We start from the raw sequence: 20,113 nt of genomic DNA, 5'->3' as shown, positions 1-20,113 counted from the left end.
ATCACCGGCTTAATGAGCTATAGTTAAATAATTACTGTGATATTTTTGGTATGTGAACATTACTGTAAATAATTTACACATATTAACAAAAGACAACGAAAATGCCATTTTTCCATTGGAGTAAAGCTTTCCCAAGGCTCGTTAATTCCACAGGAACAACATATATAGTAGTTAGTCACTTGACCTACAAGAAAACACCTCTTCTTCATCAGAGTTGTTTAATCCCGAAGTGATCTCTTCAAACCGTCCATGCTTCTCTCCACACATGTTTCTACAACACTGTCTCACGTTGAAGTCTACAGCTGAGTGGTTCGATGAGCAGTTGCAAAAGCTGCTCTCAAACCCTAGGCCTGATCTCCAATCAGGAACCAGAGAAGCAATCTCTCCATTGATCATGTTAGCTATCTTTGTCACATCACGGTCGTCCATCTCCAGCTCTTCCACCATCTCTCTTGCAACGCTAATGGCTGTGTCGCTTTCGATGTCAAACGGGAAGTATATGTTCCTCACAAGCCCTGCAATGAGAGGAAACTGTTTATGGTCTGAAACATGAAACTTCTAGAACGTAACAAAGGTTGTCTGGTCACAAACCTTCCTTGTCGGCGATTCGGAGTCTCAGGAACAGTCCATCACCATTGTCTCTTCTCTTACCTTTAATGCTTATGTGGACATTGTCAAACTTGTTATCATACTCTTCTGCTTCTTCATGATCATCATCGTTTTGAAACTCAAAGATCTCTATTCCGTGTGACTCAACCATCTCATCTCCATTGTAAGTCCATTGGCTTTGATCATTGTCGCTGTAGTAATTGCTTGGGTAGTCTATACAAAGAAACTGGTCGTCTAGTAGTTCACGAGCTGAGAGCCTAAGGGATGCACTGGCTAAGCACTTCTCTATAAAGCCTCTAACCTCACCGTCCTTCACCTTGTCTAATGAGTCTGGTTTCTTGCCCTGAGAAACAGAACTCGACAGTTTTTACAACTCAAAACAAAAGCTTGTAATAAAAGAAACTTGATGATTCTCACCGATATAACTCTCTTGTAGATCTGAGCAGGGTGAGTACATTCACTGTAAGGGTAATCAAACGTTACCATTTCTAAAACGCACATCCCAAACGAGTAAATATCGACTAGCTCGTTATATTCTTCTGCATAGACTTCAGGAGCCATGAACTCTGGTGTCCCTAAGAGGCCAAGAAAATAAAAGCTTGCAGCATCACAATTTAAATTTAGTTATGAACTGAGCAAAGCAAAAGGAGAGAACATATTGCATACCAACACAGTGAGCAGCGTGTGAGTGTTGTAACATAGCAGCAAGACCAAGATCACCAATCTTGACTTCTCCTTGGTTACCATTAACGAAAATGTTGTCACACTTGAGATCTCTGTGAATCACAGGAGGGTCATGCGTATGAAGATAGTTTAAACCTCTTAAGATCTGTCTACACCAATGCTTCACCGCTCTTATGTTCACTCTTTTGTGCTTTAGCCTATACCTGTATTCACCATATTTTTATGAACAATAACAACATCTTTAATGATACATGTTTATGATTTAAAGTAATCAAAAGACATCACTTACTGTCTTAGGGTACCAGAAGTGAACATTTCAGTGATGAAGTTAATGTTTCGATTATCGGTATCAACCCAAGAAGTGTAGAACTTCATGATGCTCTTATGTTTGAGTGTTTTGAGGAGGTGAATCTCACAGTAGAGCCTCTCAAGTTCTTGAGGACTTTGCAAGAAATCATAGAGCTTTACTTGGTTCCATGCTACTTCTATACCCTCATATTCATCAAATCCTCTGTAACTGCAAATCCAAATAATAGAACCATAAATTTGGTTTTATCTATTTCAGAATCTCTAAAGCCAAATAACAGAACCATAGATCAAGATGCCTTTGGTTTATGCAGAAACTAAAGTTGTTTAAGCCAACAGAGGTATGTTATGTTCCTATATTGTGTAAAATAGGAACAATATTTTAAGATAAGAGAGATTGGATTCTTACACGGTCTTTGAAGATCCTTTACCAAGAACTTCATTGTACTGCAACAACAAGAACACACTAAAACCTTTAAACAAAAGAAAACAGAAAATCAAATTTATATTGAGAGATCAGAGAGAGAGAAATATACTCTTCCATATCTTCCAGAAGGATCAACTTCAACAAACTCAGAGTCATCTGGTTCAAGATGGCTGATGTTGTTCATCATTTCCTAAGCAGAGAATCAAAAAGAGCAATACACAAATAGAAAATATAAAGAAAATCCTAGAAAAAAGAAAGAGAAATACATATAGTAATGTTTTTTATTTGGTTGGTTTTGTTTTTTTTTTTTCGTGTAGCCTTTTTATTGGTATCATCTCTGTACCTCTACCATAATAAGTTAATCAAATAAACATTAAACTCGTGTAGATGAGGAGAGAGGTTCGTTTGAGCTTTGTTGGAAGACAAATAAAATTAGATTCTTTTTCTTTCTTTCTTTTTTTTGGCCTTTTTTATTTTGCTTTATATGTGTACTTTTGCTTCAGTTGTTCTTACATAGAATTATAGAAACATAACTATCTCAAGAAAACTGTAGGCAAAGGCAGTTGCGAGACGCACTGAGCGTGGTCCAAACGAGTAAACAAATGCTTCATCTTTTTTCTTTCTTTTTCTTTCTCAACGAAAAAAAGTTAGGTTGAACTACATTTTCTACCCATCTTTATATTCAAAATACATTTTTCCTAAGATATCTACTCATCTTTATGTCAAAGAAGATATACGAAAGAAATAGTTTAGTATTTTACTCCTCTATTTTACAAATAATGACGTTTTGACACTTTCTTTTTTTTCATTAAAAATGTCATTTTAGAATTCAAAACAGTTATATCATGGTATCTCACTTCTTTGTGTATATCTACCTAATTAGCTCATTTTTACTTTTACTATTAATTACAAAATGTTTTGATTTTATAAATAGCGTTATTTATCCAAAAATCATTGGTTGAACAAATGTAATAACTAAAGTTATATATGAATCAATTTTAATCATTTTCTTAATTTGTGTTAAAATAACACTTTTAAATGGAGAGAATATCATTTTATTATTAAATGCGTTTTTATGTTAGTTTTGTTACGTGTATTGTTATCATGTAATTTAGACCGTTTCTAATTGATTATTTTATTTTTCTTCAAAATATAGTAATTCTGTAAGGGAGTTGAATTCTAGTTCAATGTTATTCTCTTTTACAATAAAAAGGTGATAAACAAAAAAAAAAATATTATATTTATAGAATCAATTTTTATTTTTATTTTTGAAACACTATATTATAAATCTATATTATAAAGTAAAAAATAGAGTAGAACTATGAAATTTTCACTTCAAATTATATTTTATAGTGAAAAATAGAGTGGGTTTGAAATGTTGTTAAAAATGTATAAATTGTATAATGCTTGTTATAGGTTAAAATAGACATGGGGTCCGACTGGTGACCATTTTGGAAACAACATGAACAAATAGGAAATAAACGTAGAGAAATAAAATTGCAGGAATGAAAAAGAATGGTTGTTCCATCCCATATTTAACAAGGAATAACTTTTTTTTTTTTTTTTTTTTTTGGAACTCATATGAATTAATTTTGAAAGTTAGTTGGGAACATTAACCAACTCCCCACCAACTAGAGGTTCAAACAGGGTTAAAGCACCCTTAGCCACACCATCGGCTTCCATATTCTTTTCACGAGGAATCCACTCAAATGAAAAAGAATCGAAACAACAACTTAGTTCTAGGATATCAGAGACAACACTATGAAGCTCTGAGAGAACCTCGCAAGACGAGGTGCATTTGATTAGCTGGATATAATCCGATTCAAATCTGAGGTTTCGCAGCTCCATCCTTCGACAGGTGAGAACCGCCTCTCTGAGAGCTAGTCCTTCGGCCATTAAAGGCGACGAAACAAAATCCGTCTGCTGTTGGAAGGTCTTCTTCTGAAAGGGGGCCAGGATAATCCAGCCAAGTCCTGCTCGCTTACTTGTCGCACACCACGCTGCGTCCGTACGCACCACCGTCGTTCCATGAGATAGCGGCTTCGACATCTTCCTGTTTTTAAGGGGGCCCGAAATCTCTGGTTTCCCTTTTAAGCTCCACTCCCTGGCCAGTCTGATAGCACTCAAGAGTGTGTCCTCCGGAGAGCTTAAGAAGCCTTCGAAGACGAATCTATTTATGGCTTCCCACATAGCCCACATGACCCACGAAACCAATGAACCTGAAACTATTCCAGCTGGGGGAAGTGTTTTTTGGTTGCAAAGTAAGGGCCAGACGGCCACCAAATCTAGTATTCTGCTACAGTCCATCTCAATAAGCAAAGGAGCATGTTGCCACACTTTTTGAGCAAACTGGCATTGGAAGAGGAGATGAATAATAGATTCACTACTTTCACACCTTTTACACTTTGGATCGACATCAATGTGCCTTTCCATCAGCCTTTCTCCAACCGGGATAGCTCCTTTCAAGACTTTCCAGACAAAGAGCTTCACCTTCGGCGCACAATCCAGATTCCACACCATCTTCTTCCAATTAACAACAGTCTATGCGACTCTAGCATCAGGTTCTTCCTCGACTGCAGTAAAGTAGCCTGATTTGACTGAGTATTCTCCATAATTTGTTCCTAGCCAGATAAGCTTATCTTCAGCTCCTGTTACACTCTGTTTCTGACAGAGGATTTTCTCTTCATAACCCGGGAGCAAAAGCTGGAGTTTCATGCTGTCCCATTGCTTTCCGTCTTCTGTCATTAGGTCTGCAACACGCAGGTTGACACTCTGTTCAGTAGGAGGTCCCATAGGTCGTTCTTGTTTACTTGTGGAGAGCCAGGGATCGTGCCATACACTGATGGAGAGACCATCTCCTATAGCCCAACCGATTTTCTTTAATAAGAGGTCTTGGCCAGTCAAAACACTGCGCCATCCATGCGACATGACAGAAGCTTCAGAAGCTTGAAGAATGGAACATTCAGGGAAATACTTCCCTTTAAGTATTTTACCCAGTAGACTGTTCGGATTATGCAGCAGTCTCCATCCTATCTTGGCCAGCATTGCATCATTGAAACTTTGAAAATCCTTCATCCCCAAGCCTCCACACGACTTTGGTGTGGCTATCTTATCCCAAGAAACCCAAGCCATCTTCTTAGCGTTCTCATTATTATCCCACCAGAACCTTGTGACAACATATTGAATTCTTTTGCAAAGCGATACGGGTAACTTAAAGCAAGTCATCGAGTATGAGGGGATGGGCGAGAGAACACTCTGAAGCATCACCATCTTCCCCGCCGACGATAGAAACTTTGTAGACCAGCCTCTAGCCTTGTGCTTGATCCGATCAACAATGGAAGAAAAGAGGTCCCGTTTTCGCCGACCAAACATCTCCAGTAGTCCCAAGTACTTTCCGGCGCCTCCCTCCTTTTGAACTTGTAATGTATTCTTGATCAGCGTCTTCAGGGCAGCCGGAGTACGCCGGGAGAAGGTTATAGCAGAATTGTCCGTGTGGATGGATTGCCCCGAAGCATCCTCATATGTAGTGAGAATATTCTTGAGAGCCTCGCAGTTGCTTTCATTAGCGCTGACGAAAAACATGGTGTCGTCCGCAAAGAGGAGGTGGTTTACCCTAGGGCAGCCTCTAGCGACTTTAATCCCTTGAATTAGGCCTTCTTCTTGCGCTCTGTTACATAATCCCGAGAGAACTTCACTAGACATAATGAATATGTAGGGAGAGAGGGGGTCGCCTTGGCGAATGCCTCTGCTTGGTACTACCTTCCCTCTAGGCAAGCCGTTAATGAGGAAGGAGAATGTGACAGATGAGATGCACTGGATGATCCAACTGATGAAACTGCGGTGGAATCCCAACCGAGCTAATACAAGAGCGATAAAATCCCACTCGAGCCGATCGTAAGCCTTGCTCATGTCGGTTTTAACTGCCATGGAACACCTCTGTTCGGCCTTCGACGTCTTTAGATAGTGGAGAACTTCGTGGGTGATTAGGACATTATCTCCAATGGCTCGACCCGGAACAAACGCCGATTGGTTTTCTGCGATTAGCTTATCAATCATAGGTTGTAGTCTTCTCGTGAAAAGCTTGGAGTAGATCTTGTAATAAACATTACAGAGTGCGATAGGGCGGTAATCCAAAACCTTTTGCGGGTTGGTGACTTTGGGGATGAGACGGATATTAGTATCATTTACGCCAGCCGGGAGTGGCGCACCGTTCAAAAAATCCTGAATCTCCACGACAATGTCTGTCCCGATACTCTCCCAGTGCGTCTGGAAGAAGCTAGCCGAAAACCCATCAGGTCCCGGGGCCTTATCCGCATGGATGGAGAAGGCAGCTTCCCGGATCTCTTCAGCAGACGGTTCGGCTGTCAACATCTCATTATCTTCATCTGTGATAATGCGATGTAAACCTCTGTTAACTGCTGCAACTCTCTCTCCCGGGCTCGAGGTAAGGAGCTTATCAAAGTATTCTCCAATGACATGGGCAATCTCATCCTCTTTGTACACCATTTGTCCGTCTTCTTTCTCAATTACAGAGAAAGCGTTTCTCCTTTTCCTAGCTTGAGAAGCCGCATGGAAAAATCCGGTGTTTCGATCGCCAAGCTTGAGCCAAAGTAGCCTACTTCGCTGTCTCCAAAACTCTTCTTCTGCGGCATATGCTACATTCAACTGCGTTGAGATTTCTTGGATCAGGGCAGAGTCTTCCGTTGGGCTAGACAGTGCAGCATTGAGTTCCTTTTTCTTATGTTGGATTGTCTTCATGCTGTTTCTTTGTTGGGTTTGGTTTCAGAGCGAGATAGCACTTCTGGCCGAGGCCAGCTTCTCCGTGACCGATGCTACCGGGACGTCCTGCCAGGCATCAGTGACGACCTTCCTAGCCTTTTCATTCTTGCACAACCGCCGATCATATCGGAACATTCCTCTTCTTCGTTTATCTCCTCTATTAAATAAAGAGACCAGAGGTTTATGGTCTGAACCCTCAAACTCTAAGTAAAGGCTTCTTGCTGAGGGAAAAGACTCCGCCCAACGGGTATTTGAAGCTGCTCTGTCTAGTCTGCACCGGACCACCTCGTCTCCTCTTTTACCTCGCCAGGACAGCGGATCACCTGTGTGTTGCAGGTCAAATAGGTCCCCCTCCGAGAAGAAGGTTATGAGATCCGAAAAAGACCCTTCAGGCCTAATTGTGCTGCCAGCTTTTTCATCATTACTTAGGATGTCATTTAGGTCTCCCGTAACGAACCAGGCCTCATCTCGTGCAAGAGAAAGGCCAAGAAGATAATCCCATAAGTTGAGTCTCAGTTTCTTATCATTGTTTCCGTAAACAAAAGAAGAGTAAAACTTCTTGCCTTCATATTCAATGACGGTGTCTATTACATTGGGGTTAGAATCTAGAATCTGCAGCTTAAGCTCATGTTTACAAAGCAAAGCAAGACCCCCCGCTCCATGCACTGTTGGCAGGACAAGATGATTGCACTCATAGTGAAGATGATCCAGCTTCTTGAGTACGAAATCATTGGGGTTTTTCGTTTCCATAAGAAAGATGATATCGGGATCATATTTTTTTGATATCTCTCCCAGTCTACGAACTGTCCGGGGATTCCCCAACCCCTGACAGTTCCAACTAGTTATTGCTAAGGACCGGGTTTGGGGTGGGCCCGAAAATCCACCCTACGACGTGCCGCCGGTGGTATCATGTTACAAATAGGCAGGTTCTCCGATGCTGTGCCTTCTATATCCCGTGTATTCTCGGTACTGGGAGACTCCTTGCTCTTCATGTGTCCCTTCGTGGATTTACTACCCCTTCCTTGCTCGACGGGGGGCTTTTTGCGGGTCAAAGGGGGCTTAGCCTGTTGGACCTGTCTCCTTTTCTAGCTGGCGCCTTGCATAGGGCTCGAAGCCACCTTCCTTCTTCCGGGTGGTCTTCCTGGCTTCCTTTTCGGTGCTTGTGCAGTGAACGCTGCGAGATCGATTTCATCTGTGGTGACTTCATCTAGCAGGGGGCCAAGTCTGGCCATGGTCGGAGCTCTAGGTACTGGATCGCGCGGAACCTTATTTAAAGGCCCCAATCTATCAATGATTGGAATGTGCTCCATCATTTCTTCCATTGGGGAGCTGGGTGAGATTGGGGAGTTAGTAGTTTCTTTACGTGCGAGAGACGCCCGAACAAGTTTAGCAGCTGATTCATCAATTGTTCCTTTGGCTTCTGCCTTTCGTACTCTTTCCCTGCGTGCCGCGCTTTCTGTTGGATCGGCACAACTAGTATATTGGAGCATGACCTCTCTAATCTCACCTCTAGCCGCAGCCAAATCCTCTAGAGGGAATTGATCATGGTTTTCCCCTTGGGGATCCTCCCTAGAAGGTGCAGCAAGATGGTCTTTATAAGGTCTCCTGGTAAAGGCCACTATGTCATGTGCAGTTTTGTCATGCACTGGGGATCTTGCTCTTTCATTTAAAGGATGAGAAGTATCTGTGTGGGAAGCCCCACTAAAGGTTTCCCGCAAGCTGCGAGATGAGTTATTCCAGTGGTGAGGATCTTCTCTCTCCTTCCTCAGATACTGCATTCTATCAAATTTCTCACTCGAGTGGCCATCTCTATGTGGATAGTTATCCCTCTGGTGGTGTCGCTTAGGGGAGTCTTTTGGGTTAGGGTAGATTGACCTGCCATTTGACTCACTTCTAGCGTAGGGTCGGTATCGCTTCTCTCTACGAGGAGAGTGTCTGGCTGGGCCGCCAGAGTAGTTATAGTTATGTTGAGCTCGGTCATACTCATTATTACCATGAGCAACACTCCTTTGAGATCCCTCATGAGCTGCAAGTAAGGCTTTTTTCTGGTGCTTGGCTTCAAGGCAGTCGCGCTGCTCATGATCCAATTTTCCACAATATAGGCAGTGTTTTTTCAATTTCTCATAGACGAGAGTAGCAGTGATCTCATCTCCGTTAGGGTACTCAATGATTGAGGTTTTGATGATAGGAAGTCTACCGTTGATGTGAACTCTCATACGAAACGACTGTGCCGTGATCTCTGCGCTTTCGTAGGTGCCTAAATCTTCCCCTATCTTGATGGCAACTTCTTCAGACCATAGGTGAATCGGTATCCCCTGAATCTTGATCCAAAAGGGGATCATAGATGGAAAACTAGGGGAGATAGTGGGCTCCCATCTCTGCAGTATCACCATCCACCGGGCATAATGGTACGGGCCTTTCTCTAGTACCGTAAGTAGGTCGGATTCAAGCTCGAATTTATACTGGAACATTCCCAATCCGAGATCTGAGCCAATAGGTGGGATATCAGCTTTCCAGTGATCAGTAAAGAAAGGTATAAGGGACCAGACTTTTTGGACTGATGGGTTAGTCACCCTTCCAATCAGAGTAAGAACATGTCGATGATTATCAGTAATAATTGTCGGTTCGGAAACCCGAACACGTCCAACTCGAGGGGCAGGCTGGTGTTCGAGAGCTACAGCCTTCCCTTTTTCAGTAGAGGAGAGACGACGATGCATCGTGAGAGTAGATTCCACTTTCAGCTTCCAAACTCCAGGAAAAAACTTTCCAAAAACAGAGTATGATGTTGGCTTGATAAGCTTGGTTCCAGTTATGTTGCCCTTAGTTGAATAGATTTGAAACAGCTTAGCCAAATTCTCCAGGAAGAGAAAAACTATCAGCTGAACCCGTAATCACAGGTAGATTCGAAAGTATATCTCAAGATGCAAGAGGAGCGATGGATAGACCATCGGTCCAAGCTCCCAAGACTGAATCCATGGAGAAAGACGGTAGGGGAGCAGGAATGGATGGCATGGCTACTCCGGCGTTTATTCTGGCAGGGAGGGGCGACGGCGACGGTCCCTCCGGCCCGGGTCGGGGGAAGAACCCGGTGGGTAAAGCCGCAAGGCAATGTAGGGACCAGTGGTTAAAGACAGTTTGGGGAATGTTTTTTGAAAGGGTAGGATTTACCAGTGGATCTATTCCATTTCAGGAAAAGGACCGCAAGGTAAAAGGTTCTCTTACTGCTAAGATCCGGGCAATGACTTATCTAGAAGAAAGTGTTGGGAGAGACTTCTAGCTACTCTTCTATTGTTGTTTTTCTCACCGATATCTAACTAGTTACTTAACAAGGAATAACTTTGTTCTTTATTTCTCTACAAAAAAAAAGAATGGTAGGCAACGAGAAAGAAAATTTCTTCCTTGTGATTTTTTTTAGGAATGTTAGGAAATTCATTATTCTTATTATTCTTTGTCGTTCATGGTCATCATTTATACCCGTGGTTTAATTTTAATAAAAATGATAGTATGACGTTTCAACAAAAACATATAACGTCAGTGTAATTAATGGACTTTCAGTAACATTAATAAAACAAAACAAGATACTCCACTAAATATTTATTGAATATAAGCCTAAATGTTTGAATGATTGTACAAGTATCAAGGGATTCTCTGATATTATAGTTGGCGATGGAGATAAATGACATTATGTTTGAGGCGGCCGATGGCAGTTATTGATCTTGGACCAAGTTCATGAGGTTTCCCAGTGGCTCTTGGCTGGAAGATAACATGATGCTTCTTTCTAGCTGTTGTATAGTTTTCTAAAACTATGATTCTGTTTTCAAAGCCGAAAATGAAAAGAAGATGAAAACATTTCCGTTTTAAATTGGGATAGATGAGTCATTAGCTTAATATGTAATAGAGAGAGGAACGCATGTAGTATTGAGTATTTTTCAAAGAAAAACAGAATTTAAGATGAACCTAGAGTTTTTGAAGGCAAACGACAGTTAAAAGTTTGATAAACATGTTTTTCAAAAATATCCGGTAAATTTAGAACGATACAAAACATCAATATTTCTGAGTTAAGATGTCAGCACAAATTTAGAATGGTTTAAATTTATTTTTGACAAAAAAAGAATTTGGTATATGTTATCTTGTTTAGTTATCCAAATCAATATATGAAATAGTTGTAAGTTTGATTGCTAGACTTCCAAACTATAGTCATGGTTGTATCACACTTGACTAACTTTTTTCGCAGTTGACTAACATCAACATTAACAATCGTGGAATGTCATCAAAGAACAATATTAATGTTCACATGATAAAAGTCTTTATCTAAAAGATGTATTTATTTTTGAAATGTTTTATAGCAAACTGAAATTTGTAAACCACATCCAGCTAATTTTTTTATAAGAAGTTTAAAACATAACATGCAAGTACCGTCCAATCCATTATCCCCTCGAAGACATTAAAATAACATCTTAGAAAGTTTTTGTTTAGATATAATTACGATTACCTTTTAATGAATGAGATAGTGTGAATCACGTCGATTAACACGCTGTTCAACTACTACGAAATATTTCTGTAAATTGTTTATATAATTTCATTCTTTCCAATGCTAAACTTTGTCGTAAATGATAAAAGTTGATACGATTATGATAAAGCACCGAGATGAAAAAGACACTTTAGACTTTACAGCTAACGATAAATTAAACAACTTCGGTCAAATAATTAAATTCATATTTATTTGGTCTTTCTTGTGGTTAAAATAAAAGCATACATAATTTTTTTAATAAAAATGGCATTAAAACATATTACAAATACAAATACAAATAGTAAACGAGAAAAAAACGATTAGTGAAATCTTGATTTGTTCCAAATTTTTGCCATATATTCTCAACCAAATCATCTATCAATTGTTGATGTATTCTTCTATCACGAACTCGATTCCGAATGCTCATCATATTGCCGATATTTGAAGGCATATCTGTAAAAAACGTGCTATCCACTTGTGAACTTCGGTTTGATTCCGGTTGCGAGAAAACAGATAAATCATACTGAGTGTACCCATCTCGTTCGTCTTCTACAATCATATTATGTAGAATGATACATGCTATCATTATCTTTCCAATTATTGTTTTATCCCACAAAAGAGCTGGATTTTTTACTATGGCAAATCGAGCTTGCAAGACCCCAAAAACACGCTCGACATCTTTACGTACAACTTCTTGTTGTGTAGCGAATAAAGATGCTTTCGGACCTTGCGGAAGGGAAATAGATTGGACAAAAGTAGCTCATTTTGGATAAATATCATCTGTGAGATAGTAAGCCAAATTGTACTCGTGTCCGTTGACAATGTAATTAACTTTTGGAGATTGACCTTGTAATATATCATAAAAAACCGGTGATCGATCAAGAACATTGATATCGTTTAATGTACCTGGAGGTCCAAAAAACGTGTGCCATATCTAGAGATCTTGTGAAGCTACAGCTTCTAAAACAATTGTTGGCTTTCCTGATCCACGTGTGTATTGACATTTCCATGCGGTCGGACAATTCTTCCACTCCCAATGCATACAATCAATGATTCCTATCATCCCGGAAAACCCGCATATCTCTCCAATATCGAGTAGACGTTGAAGATCTTCTAGCGTGGGTCTTCTTAGATACTCATCTCCAAATAAATTTATGATTCCTTGAAAAAATGTTCCAAGCATAAAAGCGCGGTGGTCTCGCCAAGTCGGAGGTATTCGTCGACCGCATCAGCTGGGCAACCATATGCCATCATACGAATTGCTGCCGTTGCCTTTTGTAACGGGGAGTGGCTGAACCTTCCAGTAGCATCTCTTCTTTGTTGAAAGTATGGGATTTCAGCGGATAGTCGATCAACAATACGCATGAACAAGGGCTTGTTCATTCGAAAATGTCGTCGAAACATGTGAGAAGGATATGTTGCATCTTCACCAAAATAATCGTTCCATAACTGCATGTGTCATTCTTCTCGTTGTCTTTCAATGTAGGCTCGTTTCTTTTTTGACCTTGATGCTTCTTGATGCTCAATATGACGAATTAGAAGATTTTCGAATTGTTGATCGAAAATTTGATCAAATCTTTCATCCAAGTCTTCGAAATTATTAGAAGAAGAAGATGCCATTTGAAATGAGAAGGAGAAGAAATGAGAAGAAGAAGAAATGTGAAGAAGAAGAAATGAGAAGGATAAGAAACGTGAAGGAGAAGAAACAATTGCTTAGAGATGATTTGTTTTGCTCGGTTAAGGAGAAAAAACAATTGCTTTTGAAAAAGATGTGAAGATGCTCAAAGTTGTTGTTTTGTTTTGCATTTGATTTCTTTCTCACAAGTTTATATAGACAAGTTTAGACAGGTTGTATATCGTTTGGTACAACTAAAAAACAACGTGAAACATTTCACACAAATTAGGACTTCACGAGATACAAAACTCAACAACTTTATTACATCAAACATATTGTCTTGTTCTGTCACATGGTAACTGTCTTTGTCTGCAAGTACCATGTGATATACCTGCAATAAAACAAAGAGAGGAAAGATACATAAGACAACACGAAATACAACAAGACGAGATACTTTATTACTACACAACAAGGAAGAAAACAACAACACAACATTAAGCTTTATTACCAAACAACAGGGACGAGATACACCAAACATTAAGCAGTAACCAAGACAACAACAACATACTACAGACCCGACAACAACAACAACAAAGAGAAACCAGCATACAGACCAGCAACAAAGAGACTCGATATTAAGCACAACAACAACAAACTACAGACTCCAGATTAAGCACACAAGAGAAACCAAACTAACTTCCCATTCTAACTTAGCAACATGTCAGTTATTAGTTTGTTTTTCAAAGAGATTTCTAGTTCATCTAGAGGCTCTGTCTTGGCAATGAGGCTATCAAGCAACTTTTGCTTGTTAAGCTTCTCCTTTAACTCAAAATCCCTTTGCTTTATCTCCCAGATGCCCTGAAACTCCACTGCCTCGTCCGAAGTCTTTGCCTTGCTTTTACCTTTTCCCTTTGCTGCTTTGACACCAATGGGCCGAGCCGATGCTTCATCCTCACCATCGCACCCTGGCACAAAAGACGCTGACTGTGCGGACTGATCATTCAATTTTCTTCTTTTTGAGCTTACCTTGTCTTTAGTCTTTGAAGCACCACACCATTTCTGATCATGGTGAAGTTCTAACCAATCATGCTCGAGGGTAAACTTGACCTTGAAGTCATTGAAGAATATTTCATAAGCCATTTTTAATACATCATCCTCACTCTACCCACTAGATTTTTGTTTCCTAGCTGCATCAAAACACCCAACAAACTTACAAACACCTCGTTAAGCTTCCTCCACCTTTGTTTACATTGTGTTTCCCCTCTCTTTTGCAAACCAGCAACCTTTGGAAAGGATGCAAAATAGCCTGCAATCCGTTTCCAAAACGCGATTGCTTTCTGCTCATTCCCCACCACCGGATCTTTGGAGGTGTTAAGCCAAGCACTGATGAGCGCAATATCTTCAGTTGGAGACCATTTCCGTCTTTGTTTACGGTCACACACGGTGTGTTCATCTTCAGTATCATCTTCAGCCCATTTTGCATCCGAGGAGGTGACTTCTATACTAGGTTCACGATTTAGAATGGAGAAGGAGGTATTTGGTTGCTGACTGTTTAAGAGGTTTTGAAAGCTACACTCTTTACTAAATGGATCCATAGTGAAGGAGATATGAAATGAACTATCAAAGGAGAAGAAGATATGAATCGAGAAGGTGAGATTTTGGTCGGTTTTAAAAGGAAAGTTAAAGAGAGTTTAGTAGGTGTTATGTGTTAATGGCAATCAATGTTATTCAGACAATCAAGAAACAAACTCGGACACGATAATAAAGTCAATTTAACTCCAAAGGGTTTGAGAAACAAACTCAGACACGTATGAAAACTAAATATTGTTTTTAGAAGTTAATGCCAATCAAGCTTTCTTCACCTAAAACTAAAACAAGCTTTATTACTAAATGCAAATCACCTCACCGCAGCTACCACAAACCATAATAGTAATGTGCATTTAATTCCCAACCTTTCCCAACCTACTCGATATCTACCTTCTATTAAAGGAAAAGTATACTAACCTGTTGCTTTCTGAAATAAAATACAGATGCTTTGATGATGGTGAATCTATTTCTGACGTTTGTGTTGATTCCGTAATGAATCAAAAGCAAACTCACACGAACCTGTTACACAAGCAACAAAGAAATTTAGATAAAAAAAGGAACTAAACCATGGTTGTGAAGAGATAAACGAAATCAAAAACCCAAAGAATACAAACGAACACTTAAAATTTAAGCTTATCGATTTTCCTAAAACAATCATTCCCACCATCGCTACCTTATAGAAAACTGACGAAATCATTCACACATAGCTTAAGCATATCGTTTCCAGACTAATAGATATTTTGTTCCCTCAAATTCATCATCATCACTTGTTATAACCAACTAACCCTCTGTTTCTATGCAAAAGTCTTGATCTTTTCAACAGTCAAACAATAGTCTAATACAACTCTAAAAGACAACAGATGTTCGTACTTACAGTCTGATCTTGCTTCTTCTTCTTCTTCTTCATCTTCTTCCCCCTTCATTACCGCAAGCCTTGCATGTTGTCTGAGTTTCATCCTTCCGTCGATCCTTGCTTTCTCTTCAAGCCTTCTTCTCTTCTGAGATGAGATGAGATCCTTGACTAACCGAGAACGATGAGATGAGATCTCAGAAGAGAACGATGAGATGAGATGAGATTCGAGAGCAAAGAGAATGAAGGAGGAAGCCTTGCCTAACCGAGGACGATGAGATGAGATGAGATGAGATCTCAGAATAGAACGATGAGATGAGATGATGAAATTCGAGAGCAGCGACAGATTGATCGAGAATGGAGGAGGAAGCCAAATTGATTTCGCGAGACGAAGGAGAGAGAGACATTAAAGAAGTGATCGAATGGGATAATGTCATGTTAGGGTGTCTTATCAGTTCCAAATAACCCAATTAAAGACCCGGTTCTTTCTTTTTTCCCCATTTTTCATTTATTTTTTTTCATTTTTGCTTGAAACTCTACTTAAGACCTCATCGATGGAGGTGGTCTAAGTTCTTTGAAAAAAAATGTGGATCCCTTCTCAAATGTGAGTCTTCTTTCTTTCACATAAATATAAGATGCACATCGACTTCTAATGAACCAACTTATTTTATATAATGGGGCCTCGGATATTAATGATAAAATATATGGGCCTAAAACCGTTGCATTTGTTATAATGAGCTAAGTTCCTATATTGGAGTTAAGTAACCAGCAGCACCTTCAATATATTTGTGATAAAAGATTAGGGCTGTTCAATATGGTAAAACCGAACCGTACCGAACCGAACCGAACAGAAATAGACAATATGGTTTGGTTTTGGTATATACCATATAAACCGAATGGATATAATTTTATAAAAACCGTAGGATTTGGATATGGTTTGGTATATAACCGATTAAACCGAATAAACCGAACAAAACCGATTAAAAGTAGAAACATGTAAATATGTATCTATTTTATAACAATACATGAAAATCTATTTGTTATATAAGTTAAATTTGTGTTAATAACTATTACCATAATGTTATAGTAATAAAAAACCTTATATAATTTGTAAAACATTTGAATACATCGTAATTCAGACATCTTATTTTCTAAGTCTTTTTTTTTTATCTTTTTGCTTTATTTTAGTATTCACTAAATTAATATGAAGATGATAAATTTGATGGAAAATAATTAATGGAAAATTTTCACAATTTTTTTCTTATCTATAAACAAACAGAGTTTCGTGTTCAATCGAAAAAGCATGACTTTAATGAACACTAAATATGGAATAGTGGAAAAACTTTTCTTTCATGTTTCTGTTTTGTTTCATATTTTTATTTTCAAAATTTCAGGCTCTGATTTTAATTATAGATTTGATGATTTTATTTGATGGTAGAAGCATTTTTACGTTTTTGTTCATTTATTTGAACATGTAATATATTTTTAATAAATGAATGTATTGACAATATGACTCTAAAATTTATTTTATATGATCTCAAACTAAATAATTATGTTTTTTGGTATAAAACCGAATAAACCGAAAACCGACGGTATATAAACCGAACCGAACTGAAGTAAATATGGATTTAGAATGGTAGTTATATTTTACTAACCGAAATACCAAAAACCGAAAAAAACTGAACCTAAACCGAACCGATATCCGGATTGAACACCCCTGAAAGATTCATATATTGGGCATCTCCAACAGTAAACTAAAGAATTTTGTTTCCATCTGAATATTTCATTCAATATAACCAAGGAACAGTACATACAAGAGTACAACATAGACCACCACACTTACAACTATGCCTGGGAATGTGAGTTAAAGCAGGGGATAGGCCCATTAGGCCCGCAGCGGGGCGGGTGCGGATCACCAAAATTATAAATTCTCAAACCCGCGGGTCAGGCGGATCGGTGGTTTGATATAGCGGAGCGGATGCGGGCTGTGGTTTTTATCGAAGCGGGGCCCGCTAACCCGCATAAAGTGATGCTATGTCGTTTAGGGATGATAGAGACGTAAAGTGTGTGCTGTTTTAAAGTTATATATGTTAGACTGTGTGTTGTTTTTTGTTGACTCCTCTTGAAAGTGTGTTGTTTTAGTGACTATAACAAAAAGTGTTTGTCATTTTACATAGAGTCCATATAGAAACCTAATTTTTTAACCCTACAGCACTTCTTTTCTTTTCACGCCGTAAACTAACAACTAAACTCATCTCTTTTAAAGGCTAAAGTGATCTAATCACGATCTAATCACTCTCTGCAAATCGGAAACCATGGAGTTTCTCTGTGCGAATCAGAAACCACAAACTCATTCCTCTCAAAGTCTTAACTCCCTGTCACTCCTACGGATCGAGAACGAGCTTTTTGGTGTTTTTGACTTTTGACATTTTTTGGCGGATAACCCGCTAGACCCGCTTGATTGATGCGGGGCGGGTGCGGTTATCTAAAGCCGGTCATGCGGGTTTCGCGGGTATAACTTTTAAGTGAAAAAATGAGATTGACCCGCGGCGGGGGGAGGGGGGGGGGGGCGGGGCGGATCCAACCCACTTCCCAGGACTACTTACAACCCAAAACATAGGAATAAAAACAGTCTTCACAAGATTGGAATCTATTATCCACCACCACACTTTGAGCAATAAGGCAGGCACCCTATTGGCAGCAAACAATTCAAAAACTACCTGCCACTCCAAAAAAAATTGCCAAAAAAGTCTGATCGTCACCACTTCGAACTTGTAGGAAGGCCAAGCCTTTGGTCTATTAATAGCATTCACAACTACCCTTCATTCAAAAGCGAAGTAAATTTTCAAACACTTATGGCTTACCATACTTTCCATTGACCACATTACACTTAAAAAATAAACCTCGTCCTTTGTCCCTACTGATCCAAAAAAACGCTGACTATGAAGAAGAACCACACCATTCAAATCAATTAAAGAGAGAAACATTTTGTGACATATGTTGTTTGCCGACATTGAGGATAGATGCATGCGTGTGGTCCTTCACACGAACGGTTTTCTCAACACCAAACTATATCACACCAAGCAAAAGATTGACAAAACCTTTCATTAATTAAATGGAAAAACATTGTTGTAATCAGGAAAAAAAAACTTATCCTTAATTCTGGATTTGGAGGAAATAGCTCTTGTGGAATTGTATTTACTGACAAACATTGAACAATTAGCGGTGAGACAGGGATGATTTATGCTAATTCCAGTGACTTCCAATGATCATTTGATTATTCAATCACTACGTATTTTAGGGGATAATACAATGAACTACTGTCGACACAAAGAAAAATCTCTTTTGACTACCTTTTTTCCTGGGGGGGGGGGGATTCTGAATCTGCATTGTACTCTTGACATGTCGTGGTAACCACGGAAGACTACAACAAGAAAGAACGGTATGTTACCATTAAGAAGCAGTGACCCTTTCGTGGGTAAAACATCAACTACATATATTTTTACCGATTCATCTATTTGTAAACATGTGTGTAGACACTACATCATATAGAAATACCACAATAAACTTGAAAGCTATAACTTTTTGTATTGAATAAGCAATAAGATCATTGCTCATCAATGGATGTTTTGGTCAACATGCATCATGCACGTTTGGATCTGGTAGATAGCATATTAGTATAAATTTATTCAGAAAATTTTCGGGTTCGGGTATTTAAGATCTGAAAAAGACATGACATACCCAACTCCATCAAATTTAGTCGTTATTTGTCATATATATCTAAAATTTTACAAAATAACTTAAATGAAAATATTAATAATTATAATAAAACATTTTTAAACTCTAAATTTTACATTTTAAAGCTTCATACTCCCTCTGTTTCATTACAAGTGTCGTTTTAGGCTTCGGCACGCTGATTAAGAAAACAATTAATTTTGTATATTTCTTATAAAAAACACTATTACCTATACACCTAACCATATTTCAACCAATAGAAAAAATAAATTTTGCATAAAATTAATAAATTTTGCATTGAAAATCGAAAACAATACTTATTTTGTAACGGAAAAAATTCTCTAAAACGACACTTAATATGAAACGGATGGAGTATTACTTAAAAAATGTTACAAAATAATAACAAATGTTGTTAACAAAAGATATTTCAACTGAATCATAAAATAATATATATAAAATAGAATACAAAAAATCATAGTTTTAGATATACATGTTTTTAAGTCGAGTACAAATCGGTTCTTATTGGGTCGGGTCTATTCGGGTCGGGTCTTTTCGGATCTGTGTCTATTCGGGTCGGTTCCTTTCGGTTCCGGTTCTTTCGGGTAAAAGAAATTTAGACCCAAAAAATACTTGTATTTTGGTTCGGTTCCGGATCGCGTGTTTTTTGGTTGGTTTCGGTTCGGATTTTCGGGTCCAGGGTAAAATGCCCAGGCCTATAATATCAAATCAGGTCGATTTGTCAATCTGAAACATAAATGATAAGAGAATGTTGGTAATAAAGGATCAATGTGCGGCAGTGGTCTCAACCCGCATAGCTTTCCTGAAATAGTATTTTTGAAGCTCTGAAGTATTGGTCAATAGCATATATGACATTGTCCGAGACTTTTTATCTTGTTCTGAACAATGCTTTGACTTCTCAGATATATTAACGGCTCTTTCATATTCAAACTAGCAATAAATTAGGGAAGAAAAACTAATGAACAAAATAAACATGCCTTCTGTTATCCCAAA

At 38.7% G+C, this 20,113-nt stretch overlaps 1 protein-coding gene and 1 long non-coding RNA gene across 2 annotated transcripts; both read right to left on the bottom strand.

Annotated features, from left to right (window-relative positions):
• Nucleotides 1–20: 20 nt before the first annotated feature.
• On the bottom strand, nucleotides 21–2,552 carry LOC106382222 (probable serine/threonine-protein kinase WNK9). Its single transcript, XM_013822206.3, has 7 exons — nucleotides 2,136–2,552; nucleotides 2,009–2,046; nucleotides 1,583–1,810; nucleotides 1,276–1,496; nucleotides 1,027–1,184; nucleotides 592–952; nucleotides 21–515 (listed from the first exon to the last, which is right to left on the bottom strand). Exons 1-7 carry the CDS (start codon nucleotides 2,211–2,213, stop codon nucleotides 172–174), a joined length of 1,428 nt encoding a protein of 475 aa, XP_013677660.3. The 5' UTR covers nucleotides 2,214–2,552; the 3' UTR covers nucleotides 21–171.
• Nucleotides 2,553–11,563: 9,011 nt separating this feature from the next.
• Nucleotides 11,564–16,158, bottom strand: LOC106352160. The gene is made up of 3 exons (XR_007325771.1): nucleotides 15,392–16,158; nucleotides 14,935–15,036; nucleotides 11,564–13,321 (listed from the first exon to the last, which is right to left on the bottom strand). It is a non-coding gene; the product is annotated as an uncharacterized LOC106352160 (long non-coding RNA).
• Nucleotides 16,159–20,113: the final 3,955 nt, after the last annotated feature.

The sequence above is a fragment of the Brassica napus genome, chromosome C7 (assembly GCF_020379485.1).
Source record: "Brassica napus cultivar Da-Ae chromosome C7, Da-Ae, whole genome shotgun sequence".
Taxonomy (NCBI): domain Eukaryota; kingdom Viridiplantae; phylum Streptophyta; class Magnoliopsida; order Brassicales; family Brassicaceae; genus Brassica; species Brassica napus.
Note: the sequence above shows the minus strand (reverse complement) of the source record. Positions and strands in the feature narration are given on the sequence as shown.

Coding starts and splice junctions, on each gene's coding strand:
- LOC106382222 (XM_013822206.3), bottom strand. CDS start 2,213: ATGATGAACAACATCAGCCATCTTGAACCAGATGACTCTGAGTTTGTT. Junction 2,047..2,135: donor CTTCTGGAAGATATGGAAGA/GTATATTTCTCT, acceptor TTGTTGTTGCAG/TACAATGAAGTTCTTGGTAA. Junction 1,811..2,008: donor AAAGGATCTTCAAAGACCGT/GTAAGAATCCAA, acceptor TTGGATTTGCAG/TTACAGAGGATTTGATGAAT.